Source organism: Episyrphus balteatus, chromosome 1 (assembly GCF_945859705.1).
Source record: "Episyrphus balteatus chromosome 1, idEpiBalt1.1, whole genome shotgun sequence".
NCBI lineage: Eukaryota > Metazoa > Arthropoda > Insecta > Diptera > Syrphidae > Episyrphus > Episyrphus balteatus.
In genome coordinates, this window is record NC_079134.1 from 113817573 (window position 1) to 113837692 (window position 20120).

The 20120-nt window shown below is 33.2% G+C and overlaps 3 protein-coding genes across 3 annotated transcripts; 1 reads left to right on the forward strand and 2 right to left on the reverse strand.

The window, feature by feature from the left end:
* Positions 1-835: 835 nt before the first annotated feature.
* LOC129919265 (actin-related protein 5) lies at positions 836-17402 on the forward strand. Its single transcript, XM_056000122.1, has 8 exons — positions 836-1115; positions 1179-1366; positions 1435-1582; positions 3154-3779; positions 3852-4019; positions 4082-4390; positions 16869-17049; positions 17106-17402. The coding sequence occupies exons 1-8, from the start codon at positions 1013-1015 to the stop codon at positions 17363-17365; spliced, it is 1983 nt and encodes a 660-aa protein (XP_055856097.1). The 5' UTR covers positions 836-1012; the 3' UTR covers positions 17366-17402.
* On the reverse strand, positions 13447-14431 carry LOC129919273 (NADH dehydrogenase [ubiquinone] 1 alpha subcomplex assembly factor 3). The gene is made up of 4 exons (XM_056000129.1): positions 14302-14431; positions 13955-14233; positions 13697-13895; positions 13447-13636 (listed from the first exon to the last, which is right to left on the reverse strand). Exons 2-4 carry the CDS (start codon positions 14221-14223, stop codon positions 13490-13492), a joined length of 615 nt encoding a protein of 204 aa, XP_055856104.1. The 5' UTR covers positions 14224-14233; positions 14302-14431; the 3' UTR covers positions 13447-13489.
* On the reverse strand, positions 17393-18611 carry LOC129919282 (60S ribosomal protein L11). Its single transcript, XM_056000140.1, has 4 exons — positions 18491-18611; positions 18164-18304; positions 17803-18100; positions 17393-17574 (listed from the first exon to the last, which is right to left on the reverse strand). Exons 1-4 carry the CDS (start codon positions 18494-18496, stop codon positions 17447-17449), a joined length of 573 nt encoding a protein of 190 aa, XP_055856115.1. The 5' UTR covers positions 18497-18611; the 3' UTR covers positions 17393-17446.
* Positions 18612-20120: the final 1509 nt, after the last annotated feature.

The following is a 20120-nucleotide window of genomic DNA, read 5'->3' on the forward strand; positions in this document are numbered from 1 at the left end:
ACGTGAAAACTCACGTTTGGAAGGACAAAATGTATTAAGGCTTAACTACATACACCACTTTTTGAAAAAGTACAAAAGTGAAAATATTTTTTTTCTCGCTAGCGCAATTGTTTTGTGAAAAAGAGTATACAAATTGTTTTTTAGACCAAAAAATAAGCTTTCTGCATCATTAGTTTTAATTTTCCAGCCCGAAAAACTACACAAAAATGCATTTGAAAATTTTCACTTTTGTACTTTTTCACTTTTTGAGCCAATGTAGTTATACCTTTAAGCCTGGTACGCTGCTCGTGCTAAATTTTAGCGAAGATAAAATTCCCATACAAGTTATCGATAACTTGTATGGGATCCATTTTATCTCGGATAAAAATTTTCGATAATTTGTATGGGAGCTAAAATTTAGCGCGAGCAGCGTACCAGGCTTTAAAATAGTTTTGCTAGCATACATTTGTGTATCTATTGTAAAACATACATGAAAAATACAAGAAAAAGACGAAAGCGAAAAATATGACAACTCTAAATTTTTGTTGTGTCTGCTATTTTCGGAACATTCAATATACAGTGCTGCCAAGATTTCAGGTTAAGCCCCGAGGCGTTTTTTTTGTCCAGTTAAGACCGGTGGTAATAAAAAACACACCTATTATTAAAACTTAACAACTGCAACGAGCCGACAGCTTCAGCAGCCATTTTAATTTTGATTGTACATATATTTTTAATTTTTTTTTTCCTTGTCGTAAAGCGTTCAGGTTTTATTCCTAGCTCGTAGTTCAGTTCGTGCTTTAAACAAGCTCTGAACGATTTCTGAACAAAAAACATACACAAATTTTGAGGCTCTGAACAAAAAAGAAATACGGATTTTTTTTTTACAGTTCAGACTTTGTTCAGAACAGTCCAATGCTAATGTAATTGAACTGAACTATTAAAGTTTCAGAAATCAGAACCGGCAACCGAGCTGAAAGAAACACACTAAACACTTTGTTTCTCAAGGAAAGGACAAGTCCAAAGAATTAATGATATGAATTTAATTAAATTGAATGATATTAAAGCAATTCCTGATATTATTCATGAATATAAGCCGTCCACCAAAGATTCCCAGGTTCCACTTGTCATTGACAATGGTAAGAAAAATTGCTTCATTTCCAAAACCGGCTTTCACAAACAACATAACAATTCTTGACTAGGATCCTATCAATGCCGTGTTGGGTGGAGCTCAAACGATGATCCTCTACTTATTTTTCGAAATCTTATTGCAAAACCCCGAAAGGATCGCACCAAAAAAGATGCCTCCGAAGTTGTGGCAAATCCTCCAATACAAATCGGAAATGACATTATCAACATTGAGGCTATGAGATTTCAATTAAAGACACAGGTTGTAGAACTTTTCTAAACATTGTTGATAATTGATAACCTTTGAAAAACAAATGTTATTATTTCCAGTTCGATCGCAATGTTGTCACACATTTCTATAACCAGGAACAGATATTTGATTATATTTTTACCCACCTGGGGATTGACACAAACGGAGGTGTTCCACATCCTATTATTATGACGGAAGCCCTTGGCAATCCCAACTATTGCAGGCAATGTAAGTAGATTTTATTATTTTTTGTCTAAGAGCCCACAGCAAATTTTGGGAGTGGAGGTAGGTATAACCAAAATGTGAGTATGCAGTTTTATAGCCTTATGCGTTCTAATAACGAATTCCAAAGTGTGGCAGCTTTAAATCGCGGCTTTTTATTGATTTCAGGGGGTTTAAAACGTTAATTTTCCATTTCATACAGTGATGGAAAAAATAATAGAAACAACAATTAATACCAAATAAAAACTTAAATAACTCCACTAATGTTAGGTTTTGAATGAATAAATTTTTATATTTATAAGCTCTTTAATAGTGCAATAAAATGGTGTAATAGTTATATGTTAACAGCTTTTGGTTTAATTTTGCCAAAACAAAAGTTTTAAAATTGGAATTTCCTCTGGAAAAAATAATAGAAACAAGTGATTTATACCTACTTTGATTTTGTTAAATACTTCTATTTTGTTTAATTCTAAACAGGCCATAATTAACTTTTTTAAAGATTTTTATAATAATAATAATTTTAACTTGAAGTTTTTATGAAGGCCACAGAACACAGAATTCAACCTTGAGTACTTTAAAAAGACAGTTAAACACGGAAGAGATTTGGGCAATCTTTTGAATAAAAAACAAAATGTTAGCTATCCGTTGCGTCCGAATTCCGGACGATGTAATATTGCCATTCGCCGATAAGGACACGCCAATTTTATGGGAGTTTCTGCAGTACAATGACCTCAAGCACTCCTCAAAAATGGTAACAAAATGGTTTCGCTATGGAACACCTATGGAGAGTTCTAAAGCGAAGGATTGGTGATACTAGGTCTAAGAACAAGCAATAACTGTAGACAAACATAAAAAATGCAATATACTCTATCACTGTGCGAAATTTTTATAGAAAAGCATTCTTTTTTTACTAAAAAGTATAAAAACTCAACTTTGTTTCTATTATTTTTTCCAGCTCAAGTGCGCTGATAATTTTTGCTTTTAGTTTTCGCATGGTTTTAATGGTTTGGAAAAAGAAGATTTAAAGGTGTATTTTTATAAAATTTTATGTGAAGTAACTGCACATATTTCAATTTTAACTTCGTATGTTAATATCCATAACAAAATTTAGAAAGATGTTACAGAGCACCTTGTTTCTATTATTTTTTCCACCACTGTATGTACCTATACTAGGCTAAATTCACACTAAATCATGTAACTGATGCTCTGCCATTTCCTTAAAGCCTGAAGTCATCAATCTTTACGATGCGATCAATAGAACTCAAGATATAAGTTGTTCAATTGACAATGTTTTGGAGACTTTTCTGTTAAATATTCTGTTTTTTTTTCTTAATTCGTCATTTAAAAAAGCTTATATCTTAACTTCTATTTGTCGTATCGGGGAGGTTCAGGTATTTAGGTTTAGGGGAAATGACAGAGCATCAGTACTTGTTTTCAAAATGTGGGTTTTGATTATTTTAGCCTACTTACATTACTTATTGGAAAACTCACGTTGTTTAACTCAAAATTTGCTGTGGGCTCTCGGTCTATTTAAATTAAATTGTAGGAATTTATAATGTTTTGTTTGCTTTAAATAGTGATGTCAGAGCTCCTTTTTGAATGTTACGATGTTCCATCTGTTTGCTATTCTATTGATTCCATGAATAGTTTTACAAAAAATAAAATAGGACCTAATGGGCTTATAATTTCATTTGGGTATCATACAACTCATGTGATACCTGTTTTGGGGAACAAAAATATTTCAACTAAAGCTCGCCGCATTAACATAGGCGGGTATCACATCATTACCTTTCTTTTCCGACTAATGCAGCTGAAATACCCGGTTCATTTGAATGCCATTACTATAAGTAGAATGGAATCTCTTATGCAGGGTCACTGTTCAGTTTCCAAAGATTATATGGAAAATCTGAAGAAATGGTCACATCTTGACTATTATGAGCAGAACGTGAAGAAGATACAATTGCCATATACATTGCCAACGCAACCGACAATCGTATCTGCGGAACAAAGAATGGAAAAACGTCGAGAACTATCAAAAAGGTTAACCGAAATAAAAGCAAAAAAACGTGAGGAGCAACTCGTTGAAGATGAAGAGCAAATCATTATAATGTCTAATATTAGAAACCTGTATGTAATGGGGGACTTAAAACGATTTGAGGCGGCGTTGAGAGAAAATGACATTGCCAATTTGGAAGAACTTGAGGTTGATAAATTTTTGTTTTAATTTTTGTATACATATTTGGATTAATATAAGAATGTTTTAATTTTTTTTTAGAAACTCATAGCAAGTGCAAAATCGAGAGTTGAGAAAACAAAGCAAAAAATGCTTCTACCTCCTCCTTTAGAGTCGCAAATCATTGTTCCTGAAGAGAAACCTGTTGTCGTGCCACAACCTCCAGCAAATGTTTCCATAGAGGAATGGGTGACTTCTACCCGCAATAAGGTGTGTAACGAATATTTTTTTTTAAGAAGTTAACTTAAGAAAATTCGTTTTTTTTTTTACAGCGGACCCAATTGATTGAAAAAAGACACAATAGAAAACAACGCCGACAAGATTTGGCCAAGAGACGAACTGCTGCAGCACAAGAAAGAATGCGTATAATTTCTCATTTAGCACGCAAAGAAAAGGGCTCAGATAATTTTGGCATGCGTGATGAGGATTGGGACGTTTATAAAGTGATAAGTAAGGATTGTGAAAGTGACAGTGATGCTGAAAATGAAAAACTCTTAGAGGTCGAAGACATACTTCGCCATCATGATCCAATGTTTGAAGAACCAGTTATTATGTTAGGTGGAGCAGCTGAATACCATCAGGTAAGAATTATTCCAAATTTTTTGGAGCCAAAAATACTCTCGGATGATTTTGCAACTAATCCGATGTCTACAAAACCTTGGATAGATAGAATTTTAAAGTTCTCACAGACTGTTGATTTAAAAATTCACGAAAGCCTTCCAAAATGACATAAAGTAAAAAATCACTCTTGTCAACCTCTGTTCTTCTTGGGCTAAGAAAGCATTTACACTTATAAACAGACCTTTTCAAAACTATAATCATTTCGATCCCAGTAGATGTCACTATAAAGCACGTATAGCTTGTTGTTGAATCTTCCCCAGCACTCCCTACTGATGCCCCTCGACCAGACATCAATTGCAGAACCTTTCTCTCAAAGCAACCCAAAACCAACATCCCACAAGGTTTCCTTTGTTATTAAAAAAAAATTGCTTTACTACTGAAATGCCTTCCAAGCCCGAAGACCAGTTGGCAAGATTGATTCTTCTTTTGATATATGCAAGGTTATAGAGAATTCTAAATAAGCAAAGTATGTGACTACTTCAAAATAATTTCCACCCATATCGTGTTGTTCTGGTCCATTCGACGGTTTTGGTCTCTTTTTTTCGATTAATAGGTATGTGTTCCAATGTTAACCTAATAATAAAGTACCTGGGTGACCGAGCTTTGCTCGGTATCTTTAAATGTTATAACTTTCAGTGATAAAAGTCAAATGTGAGGCCTCAGTTATAGCTATAAGTAAAATCCATCATTGAAAATTGAACCTTCAGGAATCTGAAATGTTTTACTGATGAGCGTTCATAGCAATCAGTAAATTTACATCATTAAATTATAATGTTTATTTGACATTCGCTCGCCAAATTATTTTTTTATTGATCATTGCATCAGTAATTTCTTTAATGATTGCACCGTAACAGTAAAAAAATGAAACGCCATCGGTAAAACGAAATGGATTTTTTTTTTGGCATTTGGAAAACAGTTGTTCAGTAAAATGAAACTTCATCAGTAAAATTTATAAAATGGATTTGTGAATAAAATTTAACACCAAACGCAATGCCACCAACTTATTTCATCAATATTTTGTTCAAAATAAAAGTTTAAAGTTTTTTTTAGTTTAGTTTAGTTTTGTTTATTTGGCATACTAGAGCCATTTAAGTAAATTAATTATACAATATTTTACAATTTTAGTTTTTACATTATTCTTAATAAATAGATTATACAAGGATTTGTTAATTATACAAATGATAGAAATAAGAATTCGAATTACAAATTGAAATTAATATGTCAAAGTTATTTTGTTCAAATAATAACGTCTTTAGCATGAGTTGCAATCATTCTTTTAAATATGTTGATGTTGGTTGCATATTTTATATGTTGCGGAAGTTGGTTGAATGTTTGAAAGCCAGAATAAAATGTTGATTGCTGACCTCTTGTTGTTCTCATTCTTCGCACTACAATATCATCTCGGTTACGCAGGGGGTATATCACATTATTATTAGTTGGTGCACTTAAGTATTCAGGACACATGTTATTTTTAATTTTGTAAATGAACGTCATTGTCAAAATATAAAGTCTTTGGTTTATATTGAACCAGTTTAATGAATCGTGCATTTCTCTTATATGGGCATAGTTATCACGTTTTAGTATAATTCGCATTGCTTTATTTTGCAAAATCTGCATTCGACTTTTTTGGGACATATTAAAGAAGTACAGGACACTTGGACAATACTCGAAATGAGGTTTTATTATTACGTTATAGACTCTTATTGCACTGTTTCTTGATAAGCTATTTCTTATTTTTCGTAGCACTCCTAACTTTTTTGATACTTTTTTGCAAAGGTAGTCTGTATGTTCATTCCACGATAGTTTTTTATCTAATATCACACCAAGATACTTTATATGGGACACGATTTCAAGGGGACAGTTATCAACGTGAATGGACAATTGAGGCGGTAACATAGGGACATTAAGTAACATACACTTTGACTTTTCCATATTTAACAAGAGACGATTCATTTTTAGCCACTTATTTATTGCACCAAGATCTTCATTTAAATTATCCACACATGTTGAGACATCACGACCAGAAATACACAAAAGTCCATCGTCTGCAAAGAGTTTGAGCCAAGAATGCTTCAATACTTTTTCCATGTCATTGATATAAACGAGGAACAGTAAAACTCCAAGCAACGTTCCTTGGGGGATACCAATATTAACTGGTATTGGCGCCGAAGTTACTCCGTTCACTCTAGTTCGCTGAGATCTGCCTTCAAGAAAACTTCGGAACCAATTTAGTTCAGTTCCTCTTACACCAATTTTGGATAACTTTTGGAGCAAGATAGACGTGTTCACAGTTTCGAAGGCACGTTTGAGATCAAGGAACACTGCAATAACTATATTTTTATCGTCTATTTCGGACTTCCATTTGTTTATCACAAAGCTTAAGCTAGTTTCACAGGAATGCTTCTCTCGGAAACCGGACTGGTTTACACTTAAAATATTTTGACAATTGAGATGATCTTGAAATTGCATCATAACAATTTTCTCCAATATTTTTTCATAAATTGGTACCATGTTTATTGGGCGGTAGTCTTTGCAGAATTTAGCGTCAGGAGTTTTCTTAGTAGGAACAATCAATGATTCTTTCCATGTAGCTGGGAAAATTCCAGACGCTAGAGATGCATTGATAATTCGCAGCATTATAGGGCCTATTGTATCTATTGCGTCCTGGAACATTTTAGCCTTCATAAAGTTAAAGTCATTTTTTTGGCTAATTTGTTTTATTGCACTTAATGTTTGTTCAATGTTCACTTCAGAAAACTTAAAGTCTATATTGCACCGATCAACCATACATGAATACACAGGAAATGAGACTGAAGACGATAGACTAACTATACTTTGTACAAAAAATTTGTTTAGTTCTACACTTAATATTGCACTATCGTTTATTTTATTGCCATTTTCTAATTGCACTTCCATTATACTATCAGTCTTATTGTTATGTAAAACATACGTTTTTAATTGTTTCCACATATCTTTTTGAGATCGCGCATGATCTACTTTAGATCTTATAAAGTTTGATTTAGAGTCCGACAATTTAATTTTATATGCGTTTCTAAAACGTTTGTATTCACACCAATCACTATGATTATTTGTCAAAACTGCTCTGCGATACAAGTCTATTTTATGGTTTTTATCTTGTTGAAGTTCATAGTTAAACCACGCAGCATTCACAAATGGCACAGTTTTTTCTACCACCATAGAATTGACGATTTCCTGAAGATTTATCGAAAAATATTCGCTTAAGGTATTTACATTATATGGTTGGTCTGCATCAAAGTTTGCAAAAAAGGAGTTCATACTTAATTTTAATAAAAAGTCGTAATTGTTGTACTTACAGAATCGTATAGTTTTCTTGTTTACAGTTTTCTTGTTATTGCATTTGATCAGTATTTCGATTGATTCATGGTCACTTACTTTATATGTGCTATTAACTTTAGATTTAACTAGGGACTCATCATTGGTTACAACATAATCAATTAAGGTTCTTGATAGAGGGGTTATTCTGGTTGGATAATGAATGATCATACTTAAGCTGTTATCATTAAGACATTGGGCTATTCTTCGTCGATACGTATCATGGCTATCTAGCCAGTTAATATTAAAATCACCACATAAAACATATAAATTATTGCACTGTTGTAAGAAGTCAATCCAATTGACTAAATTATCACAGAATTCAATTTTAGAGCATAAATGGGATCTATATATTGCACCAATGAGTATCACAGAATTATTATTTGAATATTGCACTTTTATAATCATACACCAGCATTTCATCTCAATCACATATTTTTTTACTAGTGAGCATTTGAGATTATTTTTAACATAGAACGATATCCCTCCTGTGTGACTGGATTCACTTAAACAGTTAATGAATTTGTAACCATCTAGATTTAAACTATTAATGTCGTGATTTAGCGTTATATGCGTTTCAGTTAGTATCAAAACATCAACTTCATTCTTATCAACTATGCACTGTATCTCAGAAAAATTATTCGCCAAACCGTTCACATTTAGTAAAACACAACTAATGTTATCTAATTGCTAACCCTCTACTTGTTCTTTAGCAACTTTTAATTTTCTAGCAAATGTTGGACAGTTTGGATCATTCGCTGCATGATTTGTGTTTATGTCGAGATTTAATCTCAGCTTTGTTGCACAACAGTTAACACATTTTTGTATTTGACTAACACATTCCAAGACATCATGGTTACCAGCACATTTTACACAAACTTTGTCTTTTTCACAATTTTTAGCTAAATGGTTATATCCACAACATTTAAAACATCTTAGTACTCTATAATTTGGATACACTTTACAATAATCCCATCCAATACATAATCTACTCCATTCTAGTACTTTTGCATAGGCAACACTGTCCAATTCAATTATAGCACTATAGCCATTTGTTTTTGGAGACTTATAAATACTAACACATATTATCTCACTTTCACCCAGCTGATTTTGACACTTTATCGCGCGAACGAGATCGCTATCATTAATTTCTTCTTTCATTCCAACAATGAGAATTCTTGGTTTTTTAAGTGTTGGTATATTAGTTTCATAGTTTTGTTGCATTTTGTTTTTAATTTCAGCTTCAATTTTTTGTATGGACTCCTTGTTTGCCTGTATAAGCAAAGCTCCATTTTGTATGTTTTTTACTTTGTTTATTTTGAGAGACATGTTTGAGGGATTAATAATACTTCGCACATCATCATGAGTTTTATCATTGTTTTGGTTCACTTTAGGTCTTATTACAATGCATTCATTTCTTTCTTTCTCTTTTACCACTTGTGCAAACGATATTGAGGGGGTAGGGGACAGGTTATTTTGATTAGGAGCGAGAGAGTCACCCACTGCTTCTACACTACCACCATTTAAAGCTTTTGGTATTGAATCAATAGCATCTTTTAATTCAATGCTCACTTTAGCTATAAAAGATAGCTTATCACAAATAATTTTAAACATATTATTGCAGTCAGTGCAAAAATATTTCATGCCAACAATGGTATCGAGCATTTTAACGTCATATTCAGACATATCGACACATTTTGGATGGAATTTTTTCCCACATACACCACTGCACTTTACAACAGTTGCTTGTTTAGCAAACCGTTTTTTACAGCTAGCATCACCGCACTCAACATTTAAATCACTCATTATAAAAGTTATTTCTTTACAAATTAAAATTATAATAAATAATAAAGTTAGTAAAAATACAAATAAGCACGTTTACAAAAAAAATAATAAAGTTCTTCGTAAATGTGTTTTATAATTTTAATCTATTTGATTTTTAACTTTATAAACTATACTATTTAATTGCGATAAGAGCGTATGTAAAACACGTCCGTTCACTGAGAGTTCACATGTATTGTCAAGTATTCAAAATAGGTAAACAAAATTTTTGGTGATGGATTTTACTGATAGCTTTAACTGAGGCCTAAACAGAAATTTTTTGGAGTGGGTTTGAGTTTGCAATGACCAGTTTTTTCGCGGGTTACAAAACACCACATTCCCAGTAATCCAGTTTATTTAGTAGAAGCAGAGCCCGACTCAGGACAACACGACTTTTTACACCCCGACTCACGATAGCCTGATTCAACCCATAGCCCGACTCAAGATAGCGCGACTCATCCCAACTCGATTCAGGTAAGTCGGGTTATATTGAGTCGGGATATGGGTTGAATCGGGCTATCGTGAGTTGGGGTGTACAAAGTCGTGTTGTCTTGAGTCGGGCTATACCCTTCCCGTTTATTTACGTTTGAATATACATGCGACGATCAGCAATGGATAGAAGGGTTACAGGAATCTGCATTATCGAAAATGTCTACAGCAATGAGATCCCTTTTTGTTCAAATTTTAATTTATCTTTTTTTCAAAATTAGCCTTGCCGGCAAAGCTTAGTATGAAGAAATAATATTTTTATCCCTGTCTCTATTTTATTCTGTATCAGTGGATGCTTTACTTCTTTCTTTTTTTTACTTATATGTTATAAGATTGATATTAGGTCAATGGTGTTGCTTGTTGCGAGTTATTTTATTCTTATGCGTTAACAATAGTCGCATTAAAAAAACGTAAAACAAAGATAATTAGTGATACCAAATTAACAAATTACTTAAGAGTTTCAATACATGATCAAAAAAGTCATGATCTTAAAAATGTTGTTCAGTTATTGTAACAAAAAGAAAAAGAACAATGCGTAAAACATGGAACCATCCTTCAAAATTTTATTGAAATCATTGAATCTGTCTGCGCGAAAAAAAAAACTAATATAGGTAAGAGAAAATAGTTCCAAAAAAGTTGTATTTGCCTAGAGGAAAAAACCCTTATATGTGAGAAAAATAAGCGTAGCTGTGGGTGGATATTTCTAAAAGTACTTCCAAAATATTTTATTCGCCTAGAGGACCAAAACCTCAAAATTTCATCGAAATCTTTAAAGTTGTTACAAAAAAAAATTCTATGTTAAAAAAGTGGGCGTGGCAGTGGGCGGATTTTTCCAAAAATACTTCCAAAACTTTTTACTCGCTAAGATAAACAAACCCTGAAAATTTCATCGAAATCGTTAGAGCCGTTTCCGAAAAAAACTTATATGTTAAAAAAGTGGGCGGGGCAGTGGGCGGATTTTTCCAAGAAAACTTCCAAAACTTTTTACTCGCTTAGATAAACAAACCCTAAAAATTTCATCGAAATCGTTAGAGCCGTTCCCGAAAAAACTTATATGTTGAAAAAGTGGGCGTGGCAGTGGACGGATTTTTCCAAAAATACTTCCAAAACTTTTTACTCGCTTAGATGAACAAACCCTGAAAATTTCATCGAAATCGTTAGAGCCGTTTCCGAGATCCCAATTTTATATATATATATTTATATATATATAAACAATTTTAGCTCGTTTAAAGTTATAAGATTAGAAATGGTGATTAATTACCTCTTTGGAACTTTTTCGGTCGAGTCTTAGCTCTTAGAGCTTTGTTTTTTTTTTACACCCAAAACACTCGGAGTCTAGCTCGTTACAACTCGGTTTATGTGTATATGATTTCATTTCTTCATAATATCAATTTTTTTATATTTTGTGTTTCATGATTATTTTTTGCAACACATCACTATTTACTAAATCGTGTCTATACTCTATTCCTTGTTCTTATTCCTCTCGATGTTGTGGGGATCACAACTCTCCCACGTATCTCAGAAAAGGGTGGCAAGCCTCCGGGTTTTGTATTGTTCCATTTCTGAGACCAACTGAATGCTGGTGTTTTTGCATTTACGTTTCGCCAGGAGTTTTTAGGCCTTCCTTTCCAAAAAATTTAAACGGAATGCTGGTATCTATTGAGCTTATCATAAGTGCTTTTTAAATCGATACGAGATAGCGTGAATCGATTTTTTTCTAAAATCGAATATGAAAATTTGGTTGACGGTTGAATATCCTCGCTTTTAACCACACTCATAGGGTCTGATTAGGTCGTCGGTGAAAGGTTTAAGGCTACCACATAAAATTGGTGACAACATTTTGTTTAATAAGAAGACCTCTGTAGTTATTGAAATTCAAAGCTCTCTTCTCTAGTCTCCATTAATTGGGTATAATTTTTTCCGATCAACTTGTGCATATGAGTATGCTTTAGTTTAAGTTCAAATGCACAAGGCGCAGCGTTGTAGAATCAATCTCTGCATCATATTAAAAAAAACTTTTAAACAGGCAAATTACAACATTTTATCCTTTCGAAACAAATTCCTTCATCACATTACGCTACATAAAGGCCAGTAATTACACTGTCCAACAAACAAAAAAGTGGTTAGTTTCGATCCGCTGAATCCGAATCTCAAGTCAGTCTTGCCCAAACACCCTCAAAGTTTTTAGTAAATCGTCAAAAACCACCGAATATTATGGCTATTTATATGGTTTTTTGCAATGTAGGTACTCAAAATTTGAGGGCTTAAGGGGAAAACTGACTTCAGATTCGGGTTCAGAGCGTAAAAATACATAAATGTAGATACATAGGTCCGGTCAATCGCTGTTACTCCTGTTTTGCATCAAAAAGTGTTAATTTGACTCGAATTCAACGTAAAATAAGAAATTATGAATGATCTTCATCTTTTTTCAAGCTCTTCTACAGTTTTTCGCAGTTTTATTTTCATCTGAGCAAATTTTCTCCCTTCCCTCACAAATTTGACAGACTTTCTAATGTGCACTAAACAAAAAGTGTAGAACAGACCTATTACTTCCAGAGATTTTTATGCTAGTAAATTTTCTGAAACTCACCCACGTAAGAATCTTACGTAAGTAAAACTTACCTGCATTACAAATATAAAGGTATTACAAAATGCATATTTTCGCCTGAGAATTGTTTCGTTCCAGACGTCAGTTTGCACGTTTTTGAGTCAGGAAAAGATCGTATGGTAATAATTTTGTATGATCTTTCTGTAATTTGCGCTAGTTTTTCCAATCCCGAGATATCGAAGATCGATTTTATTCCATATCCACCAAATGTGGCTTATATGCCATAATGCCATGAGAATTGATTCGTCTCATATCCATATTTTTGTATTCCACGTTCATAGAAAACAACAAATCATTTTCAAAACGTAGGAGGTGGGACACAAGTAAAAAAGTGAACTTAATGGCTTGAAATACATTTTGAAATTTGATAGCTGAAGGCAAAACAATTTTAAAATTGATAGGTGAAGTCCTTTCAAGACTAACATCAAGTGAAAAAAAAAATAAAAAAAATCCTATCAAACATTCGAAGTACCAAGTACGCAAACCTTTAAATGCGTTTTTCTCGAAAGAGCGCTAATGTCATATGGAACAAATCAATTCTCAGGCGACGATATGCAATTAAATTATTGATTAATACTAATCAAAGGTCAACCAACATGTTTCATTGAAAAGTAAAATTAATTTCTTTTGAGCTTTAATGAAAAATCTATAACTACGGAAAGGACATTGAATTCGATTAGTCAGCTTCGTTAAGAAAATAATCTCCAATACCTTAGGAACTAGAAATAACCAATAGCATTTGCGTATTTTAAATTGTTATCAACAAACGAATAAAATATAACTATATTTAAAAATCATCAACCTGATACAATTGTTTTTGCCTTAATTTAGTTTGAAGTACGTTATTTTCATTGTATGTTATGTGCAGGGGAGGTATTAGAGCTGCAGCAACCATACGACTTTCTGCGTTTAAGAAGTTAAACGTTGCGCAAGCCTAGAAGAAAAATAATGAACTCAATTTTCATAAATCACTTTAATTTTTCTGAGAGCATACCTGTTCGGTGGTCAATATCTCAACATTGATTTTATATTTCTTCATAAATTGTATTATTTTCATAGATAGTTGTGGTGTGACTTTCTGATCACCGATACCAATCACTAAAACATCTATTTTAGGTTCTAATGTGTAAAATATACTCAAACTATCCTCATTTATCTCTTCAAAGCTGCTTATATTCCATGACAATACCGATCTGAATAAAAAAAATGATTTTTTTTATGAATTTCTTTAAATATGTTGTTTGTTTTTTACCTTGGAAATATAGCCATAGGTCCTACTATAACCATATCATTGTTCAATCGGAACCCATATTGACTAAATCCATTGATCATAAGTCCCAAATCAAGTTCCTTATTTAGTATATTGACTTTCGTTTTACCATCAGCTTCATATGCTGTTCCATAAGTTCTTAATGCCGATATAACAACGGGTGCTTTAGATCTTGGTCGATTTCGAAGAACTGCTCGTGTAATTTGTATCCCAGAAAATACACATAATGAACGGATAGCTAACTGCGCCATTTAAATTCAACTTAATGGTTTTGTAAATGAAAAAAAGTTTTGTGAAATTGTTATTATTAAAACAATTTTTTAACTTACATAATTTTGTATTTTATTTTATAATTTGGGTAAATTCGTTTTGCTAAACTTCCTTCGGCGAATTCTGCAAACAAATAACATAAAAACAAACGCTGTCAAAATTAAAAAAAGAAATACATGGGAGTTGCACAACACACATGTGCAATGAAACAAGGCCGGAGTGCTAATGAATTATGATTCGTTGGGGCGCCAACTATAGTTAAAGTATTTTTAATTACCGACGTTTTAAAATAAAAATCTGAGCTTTAATTTGCTTTAGTAACTCCACTAAACCGTAATAAGACGATAATAATGCTAAAAATTGAAAAGCTTCTTGATAGTTTTTCAAAAAAGAGGCAAATAAATTCCTCGAAATTGTTTATAATTGGCCCTTAGTAATATACCCAAATTTAGCAAAACTCGAATCTAACACAAACATTGATAATAATTAAACATGCATCTAACTTCTATTCAATTTCAATTCAATTCGATTTTAAAATCATATATCATAGCACTTTTTTAGTTTGGAAGTGCTATGTATGATGGTCTCCTGTATATTATGTCACACAATATGCCTCACTGAAAAAGTGAACTGGGGCTCGGTTTTGGGGATTATGACTTAAATCACGAGTCGACTTACACTAACATAAGATTGTTTCAAATCTAATCTAGCAAATAATACTATGTTTCCACCTATCCTAAGTCCGAGATGTGTATAGCTAATTAGATTTAGAATAAATCTCGAGTTTTATAAATCTACTTTGGTAAATCTCGGATTTGGGTTCACCTACCCTAAATCCATGATTTTCACTTATTTTCAAGAAGAACAAACTAATAATGTTTTTTTTTTCTCTGCACGAAACGTGAACTAGGTTCAGGAGTAAAATGCGTGAGGTTCCCATATTTTGTTAACAAATAATAAATTAAAAAAAACCTTATGAAATTACCAAAAGCAATAAGTGTGCTCCTGTACTGTATTTTGACAGACAAGACTCACATGTGTGACATTTAGGGCAAATAATTTTGTGTATGAAAAGTTTTGTTGCCGCACTTATCTACAACACGTAGATAGGCGTGTTCAACAACATGTTCGAGCTCTGTTCCGAGCTTCGTTCGGAACCAAAAAAGGAAAAAGCACTGAGAAGAGAACCGAGCAGAGCCTGAGCTTATCGAGCTCGTTCTGAGCAGATTTAATCAGAGCCTTCCGATTTAATTTTTATCCGCTCGGAATTTTGAAAGCTTATGGGGACTTTTCACGAGTCGATTTTTGCCGTGCGGCGAAGCTTTTCGACTCGTGTGAATGTAAGTCGCAGGCGACTAAATTGACATTCCCCATAGAAATATCCTAGTCAACCGAAATATCGTGCTGCTAAAATCGGCTCGTGAAAAGTCGGCATTATGCGAGTTTCAACCGAAAGGAATTATCATTTTCCCCTAAACTGTTTTTTTTTTCACCGAAATTTAAATAAGAAAAGAGCTGTCGCTGTCCTCAAAATACGCGGAGTTTAGGAATATTAAGGCCTACTTTTTTCGAACGTTGTATGATGTATCCTAATACCGTGTTCTGTTTTTAGGAGAGGTATTTAGAATTAGAGATATTTGAAAAATTCCAATTTTTTATAATCTCTAATTAAGTAAACAATTGAACAAATAACTTTATATAGTATTCTGACCATCTAGACTTTTTCGAATCTTCGTACTTCTAATTCGAACTAATTCGTACTTTGTTGCTCCTGCTTTCATACCAAGCTTCTTTAACAACCGCGGTGTAGAGCCTTCTTTTCAGCTTCGGGGGCATTTTTCGATCCCACCTCTTCATCTATCCTTCCCTTACCCGATGATTTTGTTTTTTTTTTTGTCAGGGGCCCCTACTATGTAACTTTGTTCTACTTTCGCATCTATTCGAAAGCTAATTTCAATTTTACCGAGTCAAACTGTGTATTTGAAATTGATACATAATACCAATCTAGAACTTCCAAATAAATCCCAATAAAGGATTTGACATGACTGGAGCTGTATAGTTTTCAGAATACATAATTAAGATACCTTTTCTTTTTGCGAACTCTTACACACTTCTTTGTAGGATAAAATTACATAGTTGGGCTATAGGAACAAGCCTGTGTGGATCAGAAAATGGGCAGCTTAAGTGTTCCGTCTTATTCGCGTTTATGCGGTACCCGCTTATCAACCTCAGCGGTAAGCGCTAGTTACAAAGCTATTCACTATGAATGGCTCCATTGTCAGCAAAGAATTACTGCTGCACTTTTGGGTCCATCATTTTACCTTCAAACGATGGATTTAACCCATTATTATTCTAAGAGCTGTTTGCTCGAACAAAACTTAAATAATAGCGATTATAAAATAAAAAATAAGTTGTTTCCTAATAATTTCTACCATGTCCTCTAATTTCAATCATACAAAGTAATTATAATAAAATTCAGAAGCCTGTGTTACTCATAAAAATACATCAAAAATGTTAAGTTTAACCTTACGATGTTTCTTTTCAATAGTTTTGAAAAAATATCTCGTAAAATCAATCAAATCAAGCCAATAGGATGCACCTCATTCTAATTTATTATATTTTTCAGCTTCACGTCGGTGTTGAAACTATACGTGCTACCGAGCTTCTCTTTCAACCAAGTATGATTGGCAGTTCCGAATGTGGTCTAGCAGAATTGATTGATTTTGTGTTGAAGCTATTTTCCCCTCACGAACAACTTTTACTAGCGCAAAATGTTTTTCTGACCGGTGGATGCTCACTACTACCAGGTAAATATTTTTCCCCTTAATACATAAATAAAGTCAATTATAATTTATTGTTATAGGTCTCAAGGAACGAATTTCCAAAGAACTACTAGAAATGCGTCCTTTCCAATCGCCACACAATATATTTATGGCCGATTCAGCTTCTTTGGATGCATGGTTCGGTACACGCGACCTCTCCCGAAGTGAACTTCTCGCTGAATTTTTGACAACAAAGCAAGACTACGAAGAAAAGGGCAGTGAATATTTCAAAGAACATCCAACCAGCAACTATTTTTTTAACACACCCATACCCGTTGCTGTGGAATCTCCAAATGAATAAATAAAAATATTGAATAAAAAAAAATAATTTACTTGGATTTTGTTATTTTTATTTTAAAAAAATTGTTGAAAACTTAGGAAATTATTTCTTGCTGTTCAAGATGATTCCATCGTATTTCTGTTGGAACCACTTCATGGCGTCTTCCTTTGTCAAGCGGTGAGGGAATCCAACAGTGCCTGATTTACGTTTTCTGTGTGCAACGTTGTAACCTATTAAACAAAAAAACAACAAAAAAAAGTAAATTAAAAATAACTTAAATAAAAGATTTTGAAATTTGATTTTTTGTATACGAATCACCGTAGAATTGATAGAATGACTATGCAACCCGCTAAGCAAAACGAAATTGTTATTGGCACATTGACTGAATGTCACTGGTCAAAAGAAACCCTTAACACCTAATTAAGTGCCGAAATATAAAAACAAAATATATTTCTTACCTGGTCGTCCCAAGACAACGTAAAAGTCCAAACCGTAGATACCAATGGATGGATCGTATTTGATACCCAAATCGATATGTTCCTGGATACCGAAACCAAAGTTTCCTGTGGAAGAGAAGTTGTCCCTCCTCAACTCGTATTCGCGGACTTTAAGACCACGTTCCAAGATCTCCTCGGCTTTGGCGCCACGAACTGTACAATGTACAGCAATTTTTTCATTACGTCTGATACCGAATGAACGCACGGTATAACGAGCCTTTGAGAAAACGGGCTGTTGGCCGGTCAATTGTTCCAAAACCTTTGAAGTTGAAAAAAAAAAAATTATAATTTTGTTTGTGGAATATATTTCTTAAGGATTCACCTTAGCGGCTCTAGTAAGCCTATCACCAGATTCACCCACACAAATGTTTAGACAGAGTTTTCGGATATGCAAATCCCTCATAGGGTTTTTTGCGGGATCCCTCTTCACCTTCTTAGGGGCTTCCTTCTTTTCAACAGCAGGCTGTAATCGATGACACAGAAAGAACAACACATTACTCGAAAAATTCACAATATATTAAACTAATATTGATTTCTATATATAGTTTGGATAATTAGCTTTAATAAAAATTAACAAATACATCAAATTTAATTAAATAAACTACGATGCGAAAGGATAATTTTAAGTCACAAAAATTTAAACACCTACCGACATAGCGTTAATCGGGGAAAAGAAAGAAAAACGTCAAAAGTGGAAAACAAGTTCAGTGGTGCAATTTTGACATTTCAATTGACATGGCGGCCATTTGTTTTTGAAACACTTCCGTTAGTTCGGAAAAGAACCACAACATGTGGAATTCCAAATATTAAAGTCACGGCAACATGATGTGAAATTTCTTAAGGCTGAACTACATTTGGTCACTTTTTGCAAAAGTACAAAAGTAAAAGTTATTTCTTTTCTCGCTAGTGCAATTTGTTTGTAAAAATGAGTTTACAAATTAATTCTTAGACCAAAAACTTAGCTTAGTGTATAATTCGTTTTAGTTCTTCAAGCCTGGTACGCAGCTCGCGCTAAATTTTAGCTCCCATACAAATTATCGAAAAATTTTATCTGAGCTAAAATGGATCCCATACAAATTACCGATAACTTGTATGGGAATTTTATCTCGGCTAAAATTAAGCGCGAACAGCGTACCAGTGCCCATGTTCTGTAACTTTTCTCACTGGCGATAAAATATTTGAATGGCTTTAAAATCCATTTAATCTCATCAAAATAAAAGAAATTTTGTTCCAGATCATAATTTCTTAATTCATACATTCTGAATTTGAGAGAAATTTTGCTTTATTTATGGAAGAAAATGGATGTTAGAGACATTGAAAAACGTTTATCGCCAGTGATAAAGTTACAAAACGGGCCAGGCTTCAACCCAACTAACATTTCAGCTTCGGTTAAGGTATTACAAAAGCTACATTTCAGCTTCTTTTAAACTTTAGTAAGGTTGTTGGGCATGGAAAAAGGAGAACGTTATACAAGTTTGACCCTTTATAAGGATCTTAAACGAAGCTTTACCGAAGCTCTACAGAAGCTTTGAGGTTTGACAGATAGCTTCGGAAGAGCTTGTATAGCTCTTTAATACATGTCTTATCGAAATTAAAAAAAAAAAAAACAACTACAAAAACAAAAAAGAATTCTTTTTTAACTGGTTTTAAATCATGAATTTTATCTTTTGATATGATATTATATATAACATTCCATTAGTTTTTAGTATATCTATTAATAATAATTTAAAAAGTATATAATTTTTTTACCACACCCAGGAATCGAACTTCGTATCTGCTTGGTGGTAGTCCATCACTCTACCCACTCGGCCATCCTAGTATATTCATTAATAGGTGTGTTTTTTATTACAACCGGTCTTAACTGGACAAAAAAAACGCAGTCTGGGCTAAGCAATTTACATGTTAAGTACAACAACACCTTAGCCCCTTGGGCTAGTTGTTTAGCCCGGAGATTTTTCTGGGCTTAACTTTTTGAAGAGTTTTAAATCTGTGCTACCAAACTAAATTTTTCATAAATTGTTTAGAATTTGTTTAAAAACGTGAAAACTCAAGTTTGGAAGGACAAAATGTATTAAAATAGTTTTGCTAGCATACATTTTTGTATCTCTTTGTAAAACATACATGAAAAATACAAGAAAATGACGAAAGCGAAAAATATGACAACTCTAAATTTTTGTTGTGTCTGCTGTTTTCGGAACATTCAATATACAGTGCTGCCAAGATTTCAGGTTAAGCCCTGAGGCGTTTTTTTTGTCCAGTTAAGACCGGTGGTAATAAAA